The 10,947-nt window shown below is 31.2% G+C and overlaps 2 protein-coding genes across 3 annotated transcripts; both read right to left on the bottom strand.

Annotated features, from left to right (window-relative positions):
- Nucleotides 1-275: 275 nt before the first annotated feature.
- Nucleotides 276-6,298, bottom strand: LOC105327642 (uncharacterized). Of its 2 annotated transcripts, none has more exons than XM_066088423.1 (7): nucleotides 6,280-6,298; nucleotides 4,701-4,802; nucleotides 4,512-4,620; nucleotides 3,805-3,899; nucleotides 3,216-3,403; nucleotides 2,715-2,739; nucleotides 276-488 (listed from the first exon to the last, which is right to left on the bottom strand). In XM_066088423.1, the coding sequence occupies exons 2-6, from the start codon at nucleotides 4,775-4,777 to the stop codon at nucleotides 2,726-2,728; spliced, it is 483 nt and encodes a 160-aa protein (XP_065944495.1). In that variant the 5' UTR covers nucleotides 4,778-4,802; nucleotides 6,280-6,298; the 3' UTR covers nucleotides 276-488; nucleotides 2,715-2,725. The 2 variants fall into 2 exon arrangements, with proteins under 2 accessions (XP_065944495.1, XP_011426534.3); XM_011428232.3 differs by lacking the exon at nucleotides 6,280-6,298 and adding an exon at nucleotides 5,954-6,028.
- An 883-nt stretch (nucleotides 6,299-7,181) lies between these two features.
- On the bottom strand, nucleotides 7,182-10,817 carry LOC105327643 (uncharacterized). The gene is made up of 5 exons (XM_034467359.2): nucleotides 10,753-10,817; nucleotides 10,515-10,617; nucleotides 8,240-8,345; nucleotides 7,927-8,102; nucleotides 7,182-7,741 (listed from the first exon to the last, which is right to left on the bottom strand). Exons 2-5 carry the CDS (start codon nucleotides 10,583-10,585, stop codon nucleotides 7,417-7,419), a joined length of 678 nt encoding a protein of 225 aa, XP_034323250.2. The 5' UTR covers nucleotides 10,586-10,617; nucleotides 10,753-10,817; the 3' UTR covers nucleotides 7,182-7,416.
- Between the last annotated feature and the right edge of the window lie 130 nt (nucleotides 10,818-10,947).

The following is a 10,947-nucleotide window of genomic DNA, read 5'->3' as shown; positions in this document are numbered from 1 at the left end:
CTAATAGGCAACTTCTTTTTTCATAAAACGTAAAAGTACAGTGAGCCTTCTCCATTTTAAAACTGATGTTGTTGACTTGATGTGAACACATTCAAGCAAACCAGTAGAAAAGTATGCTATAACAATTACATACCGCCATATACACCACTGAATGCGAATGTATTCGGAAGGTTTCCTTATCGTTGCTAAGTTTATAACAAATCAAGAGGTATATATGTAGGCGTATTTAGAAATTTGTGTCCGATTTCATTTAAAGCATAAGCAAAAGCTGTGGATATTTTCAAAAACAATTTTATTACAATTTTATTACAGTAACAGTTCAGTCATTGTACGTTAAAATCATAGTGTCAGTCCACACAAAGAACCTGTCAACCTTATGAGTTCACAGTTTGCTCTTTTAAAATCCATTAATTGACATTTGAATACATCATCTCTGATAATTTCTCCCACATTGATTCTCTTCACCAATAATGAGGTAAGGTGAGTACCTGAAAACATAACATATTTCAAGTTTATTCGCCAATTCTAGGCCCTCTTGGGGCAAGCATAATTTAAACAATATATTAATCGTTTTCTGAAAAACAGCAGCGATCTTGTTGCGATTAACGAGATGTCTTCCGTTCAAATGCACTTTTAAAAAGGCTATCTTATCTGGACGCTTGTTCTTTTCTATCATTTCTTTATAATACCACTTCTTTAGATTCAATTTAACCCTTCTAACTAAAACCCTTTCGAAGGATTTCAATAGACCGGTATTTATACTGGAAAAAGGTTCTGTTATTGTGATGTTTCATAAAATTAAAACGGGAATCAGTAAAATCCATCATTTAAAAAATTCAAAAAGCGAAACACAATACAGGAAGAAAAAACATTCGGCAGTCGATTTTCGAACCCGGGTCACCTTTGCACAAGTCTATCAAAATACACAACGGGAACTCGCTTCAGGGCAGTCCTTTGGAGCACAATATCTCGAGAATGTGTGGATCGATTTTAAAACAAATTTCATAATTCTTTATCTATTAAAACATCTCTATTGAAAAAATAAAAATAGTTGAAAAAATGATGTTATTTGTGGCGACGACCTGTGACGTCGGATGTTCAGATATGCAGAGGGCACTGCGACCGAAAAACTATCTACCGTCAGTGAACATTTTAAAGTTGTATATTTGATACTTTTGAGAAAAGTTGTGAACAAACAAAACATGAAATCTTTAAGGAAAAATAATTAATCCCACACGTGGCTTTAACGGTGATTTCATACATGTATATCTTTTATCTTGGCAATAGCAGTATCTTGACTTGCACTTTATTGCAACACTGCATGATTTGTGATAAGCATCGAAGCATCGTTTTTGATTATATAAAAAAAGGATTTACGATTTACTAATAGTTCTTACTTCACTTCGAATAGCAATTGTTTCAGTCTCTTTTTTCAGACTTTTTCTGCATGTGTTGCTATTGATAAATTTTAGTTTTATATTTTAGTTGAATTTCTTTATTACTAATCAGAAACCCTATCTACATATCTACATATATACATGTAGCATATAAAAATATGTTTTAAAATATACGAGAAAAAGGCCGCGCACTATGCTACCGCTTTGGAGTACTTAATCTACATGTACATGTTTTTCATCACTGGAGGTTAACATGTACATGTATGATATCTCATAGCCAGAAGTAATGACTAACAAAAAAAAACAACGTGTTATTTCTTACAAATTTTGTCAAGAGTAAGATCTGAAAGTTTCATTGAAATCGAAAATTCGTCTATATAAAAAGTGTTTGAGAAATTGAGACAAAAAAATTATAATAACTAGACGCCATGTCATTGTGAGCACCGAGAGGCCTCTGGTTTGAATGGACCTTACAATAAGCTATCTGGATAGATGTTCTTTTCTATCATTTCTTCACATCTTAAGGGATTTTGTTACCATCCATTGACTACCAGAAGTAACAGCGACGTTCGGACATTGGAAGCGGATAAATAAAATATTAATATAAAATATTCACCATTGTTGTCTCATGAAATAAGAAAGTAAAATAACATGTGATGCAATCAATCAGATTCTCTGTATATAAATGTATGTGTATCTAGTTAAAGACCCCCAAATTTTTTTTACTGTACTTCTAAACTATCTACATAAGTACTCACTAATCAAAAATACAGGTATATACATGTAGTATATACTTAGCACCCCTATGTGCTAAGAAATTGACAGTAAGAATATATAATTTTTTAAGCTAAATGTATATAAACTAGTAATTAGTAGAACAACTCTCTAAGTTTGGCTTTTAAATTTTAGTATCGTATATCATGTTCTATTATTTTTCATCTTTTATATACCATACAGAATTTTCCTTTTCAAGGAGATACCGTAAATATAGCCTAAATATTACCCCAAGGCCTGACTACATCTAAACATTCCTAAGGCTTTACCCGGCCATTTTTTTGTCATCATTCAAATGATGATAATAGGTTTTTTTTCTTGAAATTTGTTAGACACGCAGATCAAAAGTTGATTTTCAATAGCCAAGGTAATAGGAAATAAATTGACTAAAAGTGAAGGTATTGTTGATTTAAAAGTATAGGAGCACTGGACAAATTTTATAATAAACTAGTACTGGTTTAGATGTGGAGCACCTACATGTAGGTTCATGAATTACTTTCTACTTAAATCTGTAATTTTTTATACATGGAAAATGTCCTTTACCTTGCGTGATACTAAGGTCTGCCTTCTGAAAATAAAATAAAGTTCATTCCAGAGATTGTGAAATAATGCTGCTTCAGTTGCTGTAAACCAACTTTTATTCCCTACGAGAAATTTTTGCGAGTACCAAGAGCCTCATCATTGCAAATTTCATCTCTGCAAACCACTGCATTTCATTTTCCACAAATATACACCTTGGTTGAAAAATAAGTCGCCCCCTCTGGTAAATCACGAAATAAAGTTGTCCCAAATAAAAGTTGGTTTTACAGTAAATCTCACATTTATTGTTGCACATGTTGATGATACAAACCTAAAAATTCTCTTTAAAAAAGTTGAATTGTCAAAATATGAGAATGTCATGATACATAATTATTCCATCTAAAATTTCCAGTCTCTTTAAATAAATTTGTACTATATATGAATATAAAAAGAATGTCTACTGATGAAGAAATTAGGGGCCAGTATAAGATGTAAATATATCAGCAGTACAACAATACAAAATACCAAGGATGATGATTCCAGCGAAAAAGATAATTGGCCCGATCCACAGATTTATTCCATGGTTGGGAGTGTATTCAATATCCTGTTCACGCTCCTCCCTCTCCTTCCTTGCCTTTAGTTTCTCTGCCGTTACTTGCTGGCGGCATTCTTTAATAATTTCGTCCATGGTTACTCCGGCTGGTAAATCCTTTCTGAATAATTTTTTTCATTTGCAAATATTCATGATTTAATACATGTATCTCAAACTAAACTAGCATATTTCTATACAATTAAAATTAAATCTTTATGGTAAAATGATGTCTTTGATAAAAGATACCGGTATGTTCTAGTGGTGTTTGTACTGGTATATATCTTACTGTCAATTTAAAAATTGTTGTTTTCAAGAATGATGATTTAATTGACAACCAAAGTTTGTAGCTTCATTTGTTTCCCACCATACTCAAATCTTTACATTTTTAACACATGTTTAATAAAAACTCAAATCTTTACATTTTTTAAATCTAACACATGTTTAATAAAAAGCTTTTGCAATCCATGGTCATTCTCTCTGTACCTGTCTGTGATTACATTTCTTTAAAACCATCAAACTTACAGAGTCTTTTCTTCACTCAGTATTTCATAGGCTTTTTGAAGTTCAACAAATTTTTGTTGAGCCTGTGGATCATTTGGATTAGCATCAGGATGATACTGGTAAAAGAAAGATATGATAAAATTTGTTATCTTTAAATACATGTACATGAAATTAAAAATATAAAAGTTTTTACAGCATCAATATGGTAATAAGTAATTGACAAAATGCAAACACTGTGGAATCATTTACAGTTGATCTTTTATATCTTGAACACCTAAATCTCGAATAAAATGGATATGTCAAAGTGATTTGTAAGTCCAAACCACTTATTTTTTTAAATATTTTACTCTCGATATCTTGAATACTCAGATATCTCAAAGTTTTGAAACAGTCCAATCTAGTTCAAGATAACAAAGTTTGACTGTATATCACTAATACTGTAGACTCTAAATTAAATGCAAGCAATGCAAGAATACAATGTATTGTGTTAAATTGCAACAAGCAACCCTTACAGATTTTATTTTTCAGACTGTTTTGAACTACGGTACATTTTATATCAAATTATACTGAAAGTTTAGTGCTTGACACAAACTGATGGAATCCCAAAATAAAGTATTAGTACTGACGTGTTAAGTAGAAAATCTACAGAATTTCATGGCAACAAACCAGGTAAAACATTTTTAATTAAATGAAATCAGATGCTTATGAACTCTCTTTGGTGTCCATACCTTTTTACATAATTCTATGTATGCAGTTTTGATCTCTTTTTCACTGGCCGTGCTTGGAACCCCCAGTGTTTCATAATGTGTTTTCCAATGTTGGGCAGATGAGTTTTGCCTGCAAAGAACGTCTTTCATGCATCTTTTTGAAGTTGTATGTAGAACTGAGATCAAATACAAAATAGCATTAAATTTTACCTTATAGCCAATATTCTACATGATGGAATTGGAATAGAATGCAGAAGCCTCTTTGTGCAACATGACAATTGATTCATAACTTAATTCAGCATCTCCGTTGGCCTAAAATAAATATAACAATTTGATAATGAATAATTTAAATGTCAATAACTCCAGCCACTGATGCATTAAGAATGGTGTAAAGCTGTTTGCTATTAACTTAATATCTCTGTAAAACAAATATTTGGTACTAGCTAATATATGCAAATGAAAATACATGTACATTATCTACTCGTAAATGCCAGTATTATACATTACGTGTTAGCGGGTTATATAAATTGTTTCTGCAATGAAGGCTATCTTTATAACCAGCATGATTGAACCATCAACGAAAGCATTTTCTTGTTTATATTTACATCTTTGTTTTAACTATTTAATAAATTGATTATAAAAGTTTAGTAAAATTCACTTAATTACTGTTAATGCACACCAATACGTTAGCTAAAAGAAACAGTCAAATCGTCTCCTGTGAGACTTTGAGTTTGACATCACCATGATTGTTTCGTGCAGTCCGTTATTTTACTTAGGTCGCTGTAGGTTACGACCAATCGATAAACAGGGCGTGTAGATTTCAGTCTGGCTATAGAACTATGAATTTACTATAAGTTTCCGTAAGAAGCATAGGGAATCACACTTGGTAGATGTAAATATATACCAGTAACATTTTTTTTCTTTTTCGTTCCTCAATTTTTCCACAATTGAAAAATTATAACGTGTCAATGGAGATATTTTGGATATTTTCTCTTTCAAAGATTTCAATCTTACTTCTTTCACATGGATGTGTATTTTTATTTAAAAATCGCCCAAATGTGCTACATAAATAGTATACTAAATCAAACGGCACTGTCTTAGTTTAACTGTTTAAGCCAAAGACATCTGCGATCGAGCCACCATGGTCCACAGGGGCTTGTGTACAAGAAAAAAAAACATTGTTAAAAAGTGGGTACCTTGGAGGATAGATAGATTGTTCAATCGTTAAAATGCGTAGCCTGGTCTCGGTAAGATTATCCTTTCTACTCGGAGGAAAACTAACGTTTAACCATGTTAACCCGATATACCCACTTTATAATAAAAAAAAATCTACACAAGCCCCTGTGACAACCACGTCGTTTACATATCAATTAGATAATTAAATATGTCAGACTGTTTGATCATCTATGGCATGTACCTTCATTTTGTTATTATATAAACATAAAACGCAGTCAAATTATTACCTTCAGGTTAACCTCACAACCAGAAGTGACAATAGGACAAGTAATGTTAAAACCAAACAAACGGGCCTGTATAATGACCTGATATGTATAATGTCCTGATAACCTGATGAACTTTCTTTCCAAGTTTTAGATAATTAAATAGATGGTTTTTAATAATTTTTGCATATTATTTGATTAATCTATATATTCTTAAATGATTATTTGAAACAAAAATATTTTGTTATGAATTTGGAATATTTTATTACATATTTTTAAATCTGATGGGTATAATGTCCTGATATTTTGTATAATGACCTGATGAACCAAGACTATTTAAGATGGTTAACCGGATTATGAAGAGAAATGGACACAGACCACAATTATTTTTCCCTCTTATTCCTTTATACAAAAATAAATCATATAAAAAATTCCACCAGCTCAAATGAGTTCAAATACAGCATACTATCCAAACTACAGGAAAATCAATCGAGAAGGGACCGACATATGGTCCTTAAAATAACCCCTACCATGAAAAATTCACTTTCACTTTGGAATTTGTCTAAACATTGGCCTCTTTACACTCTTTCCATTGCGTCTGTAAAGATAATTTTCAAAAAATTTTCCTGCCTGTATTTTTTTTCAAACCTTCTTCTTTCCATCCATGCCATAAAAGGAACCAAATTCGACCATTTAGTACCCCATGGAATTTTTGAAATAATACATACATTTTTAGAATGGAACTACTTGCGTAAAAATAGTGGTATATGTGACCAAATGTGCGTTGATTTGGAGCTGAAGCTGAAGAGAAGCAAAACTTCTTGAAATCTCGAGTTAAAATTTTAAATATTTGTAATGATAATAGAGATAATTAACTGTGACACATGTGACTCGCATCAGAGACATGTTTTAGGTCTCTACTCGCATGCATTTCAACCTCAAACACCCCCGCCCCACACACACACACACACCAAACGTTATAGACCTTCAGTTCTTTATCTTTCTTCATAAATCGATATTTATGACATATATGTGACCTAAAACTATCATTCTATATAAAAATCATACCCAACCATTATAATATTGTCCAGAGACAGCTTTGGGGTCTTCAAGTACACAGGGTTTTTCAGAGACCCAAAGTCATCAGTATTTTTGAGACGTTTGTACTTCAACTTAAACACAAATCATTGAATCACTGCAATTAATAATATATCCTAAAGGGGAATGGCTCAAATTAAGAAAAATATGAATAGACATCTCATAAGATTTTATTAAAAACAAATTACTATTTGCACATATTAACGAAAATGAAAGCTCCTTTGATCAGCAGCATAATAAATAATCAACATTGATATTTGTCACTCAGATATCAACAACATTATAGTTTAAAACAATTCATATTTCCAGATAATATAATATTTTAGTTGAAAATTCATAAAACACTAATTACTCAAATGAAAGCCCACTGGTCAAAATGTACATAGGGGTCAATGAGCCTTGAAATGTGAGTACAATATGATCATCATTAGGAACAGAGCTATCATTTTCCCAAAAGCAGTCAGAAGGAACAAGTCAGCATAAGATACTCTGTTCAGAAATTTTCCAATCTTGCTCTTGACCTCATAAAATGGGTCATCTGGATTGGGGTTTTCCCAACCGGACCAGTCATTTGGATTGTGCTGATGCTGTTGTTGATGTCTGTTGTCCGCTTGCTGTCTGGTTTTCCGAAGCCACTCCTCATACTGCTCCTGATGCTGTCTGTAATACCTCTGAATTGTCTCCTGTTCAGACAGATTCTCTGTGGTGTGTGTCCTGATATGAATTGGTAATAAAAAGAGAAAAAACACACACATATATTATTATTGAAAATTAAAGAAAACACAGGTATTATGCACTAAAATTCCAATTCCAATGGGTGTTTTCTTTTAGGGAAGACAGGTAAATTAATTTACAAGGGTAGACCATTATTTTTAATTTTGCTTTAAAAGTTGACTTACGTAGTGGAATAATTATTTTGCTTTTGCTTGGTTTTGGCCCTTTCCTGAATGTCTCTGTACATTTGGACATCATATCGTGCTTTCTCTCTTGGATCACTCAGTGTGCTGTAAGCCTCCTGAAGACGAACAAACTTCTGCTGAGCTTTAGAATCGCCTGGATTGGCATCAGGATGCAACTATATATAACAAAATTTTAAGTCCACATTAAGATCACGGTCACCATATTACAATCTGGATTAGAAGGAGAAAGGAGTAGGAAATGTTAGTGATCTAATATTAAGAAAACTTCATTTATTTCTCTTTCAATACTTACTTTTCTGCACAATTTTATATAAGCCTTTTTTATTTCTTTTTTGTCTGCTTGTCTACCTATTTCTAACACATCATAATATGTCTGAGATGAAGTGTAAACATTGCACCTGAAAAAAAGCAACCTTTGCATATTAATCATGCCTACATGTACTTGCTTGTCTCAAACAGTTTGCTTGTTTTTGAACTTTTGAATATTTCTTATTCAGCGCATATCAAAAAATGTATACAATGAAAATCTTTACATATTTTTCCACCAACTTTGAAATTGTATGCCTCAGAAATTCTTTTAATCACTCTCGGCCACAAACCTTAAAGAGGGATGAAGATGGGGGTTTTTTAAGTAAAATTTGTGACTGTTGATCAGGAAATAAATTAAGAATACTTTGTTATTTTCAGGGTATCATGAAGGAAATTCAAATTAATTTCTGTGGTAAAAATTAGGCTGATCAACTTTTATATTTTAAAAATATTTGATGACACAAATTCAAACATATTTAAACATTCAGTACTTAAAAGATTTTTTCCAAAATTTTGTGAATTATGATAAATTTTGTTGATAACTTTGAGCATGTTATGTACAGTACCAGTAATCACGGGGCAATTAAAGGGGCATGGTCACGATTTTGGTCAAATTCTATTTTTCTGTTTTTATTATTTACAATATTTTAGACATGCATTTTTAATTCTAATGAACAATTAAAATTTGAGAGTCATTTGAAGAGTTGTAAGCAAGATACAGGGCTCACAATTTTTTGTCATGTAAACAAGGCTCGTGCCCTGTTTTTGTTTACATAGGTTCAAAATACCAGTAAAAAATCTTTTTCTAGCTTAATTGTCTAAATTATTATCTATTTTAAGCATAGATAAACAGTTCCTAACGTTTAACACATTCGTTTTATATTTAAAACTGAAATTTTTACTTCAACCTTCAAAATGTAAACAATAGCTTTGTTTACATTGCGAAGAATTTCATGCTCTGTAACTCGCTTATAACTCAACAAATGACACTCAAATTTCCTTTTGCCTTTTTAAAATGCCTTTTTGAAGCACAGTAAATATTATAATCGGTATTCCTACCTTCACAATGTGAAGATTTCCTCTTAGTAATTTTATAATTATATATTTCTATGTTATATGATTCTTTTTTTATTTAGATAAAAAGTGTTCAATTGAAAATGTATAGTGTGGCTTTATTTATAAGCATTCAAATGCATTTTGCATGCTATTTTAAGAAAATATTTGAAATATTCTACAGTATACTGAAGCTCCGAAAAGAGCCTGGTAATGTACCCTGAATTTTTGGGAATTAACAGGTTTAAATGTACTTAGTAAATAAGGAATAAAATATCAAGGAAAATTATATAAAATTGAGGAACGTCTCGTGTATCCTTAGCATGAATATTTCAGCATTACTAACATCATAACGTCTGACTCATAAAAATGTGCACAAACATATTTGTACATACATGTATTCCATGTCAATTACTTTTCCATTATCATCCTTATCTATAATATGGAGGCACATAACTGCACAGTAAATGATTTTAAAAGCTCACATTAAACTTTTTCCTCATTTAGATTGACAATGACAGATATTTTTTATATCATTTGATGCTGTTCGTTCTAAATCACATCTTAAATGTCTCATATAAAGTTTATCTTTATTCAGCTCCTCATGGATCTTCTTCCATAAGGGTTAATTTGTTCAAAACTAATATGCTGATTGAATAATGTGTCAAAAGTATATCCAGTTTCATATCAGTTAATTCATATAACTTTCATACTTTTAATTGATTTTTTTTAAATGCTATATGAAATTTGATCAAGGTGCAGTGCTCCATATGCAATTGTTCAACATTATTTTTCCTATTATGTTAAAAAAGAATATACCAGAGAATATTGGGACTATTTTTGCTAATACCCAAAATATTACTTTAGAATTGAAAACTTTTTGTAAATAAAATGTTCTAATATCATCATCATATTTTTAAGTCTTTTGCATAGCAATCACTGTAGAATTTTTTTTTAACTGTGTTAAAACTGGCAAATATTAGAGCAGACATTTCAAAGTGATTTTTTCATCCTATTATGGATCAACATTTGAACTGTGTGGTATTTATAAATATCAAGTATTTAAGTAAAATGTGCTTCATAAGTATCTTGTTACAGGAGATAGACACCTTAATTGCAGTTCTACTATATAAACAATTAAGTTACTCTGGTATTCTTCCGATTTTCAAAAAAATGATATTATTATCACCAGGTTATATAGTTACCTCTGAATCAGCTTAGTATTAAAAGATGCTAACTGGCCTACAGTGGTGTATTTTATACAAGTAGAAAACATCTTTTCATCGCAGACATGACTTCTATTGGTTTCTGAAATAAAATTATCAAAATCATGCATAAGAAATCGATCTAAACTTATTCCTGTACTTAAAATGTGTTGCTAGAAATGCAAATGATGCATTGTCACTCTCTATAATGTATGATTCAAACGGTTAAGCAACTTACAAAACTGCAGCATCTTTTTCCATGTATAAAATCAAACCGGAAGTGCAATTCACAGGTAAATTTCGGAACAGTACGGGAACCTAATTCCGGATCATATATAGTTTTAAAAACGGTATCTTTGTTATTATCAATTAGAACAACATTTCCATTAATCCTGAGTATTCTACTGGGTTTTTTTAATCCTCTAAGTGAAAA

This window comes from Magallana gigas, chromosome 6, assembly GCF_963853765.1.
Source record: "Magallana gigas chromosome 6, xbMagGiga1.1, whole genome shotgun sequence".
Lineage (NCBI taxonomy): Eukaryota > Metazoa > Mollusca > Bivalvia > Ostreida > Ostreidae > Magallana > Magallana gigas.
This window is presented reverse-complemented; position numbering and strand designations above follow the sequence as displayed.

Coding starts and splice junctions, on each gene's coding strand:
- LOC105327642 (XM_066088423.1), bottom strand. CDS start 4,777: ATGAATCAATTGTCATGTTGCACAAAGAGGCTTCTGCATTCTATTCCA. Junction 4,621..4,700: donor TGTAGAATATTGGCTATAAG/GTAAAATTTAAT, acceptor CGTTCTTTGCAG/GCAAAACTCATCTGCCCAAC. Junction 3,900..4,511: donor ACATAGAATTATGTAAAAAG/GTATGGACACCA, acceptor TTCTTTTACCAG/TATCATCCTGATGCTAATCC.
- LOC105327643 (XM_034467359.2), bottom strand. CDS start 10,585: ATGTTTTCTACTTGTATAAAATACACCACTGTAGGCCAGTTAGCATCT. Junction 8,346..10,514: donor AATACTAAGCTGATTCAGAG/GTAACTATATAA, acceptor GCTTTTTTTCAG/GTGCAATGTTTACACTTCAT. Junction 8,103..8,239: donor ATATAAAATTGTGCAGAAAA/GTAAGTATTGAA, acceptor TGTTATATATAG/TTGCATCCTGATGCCAATCC.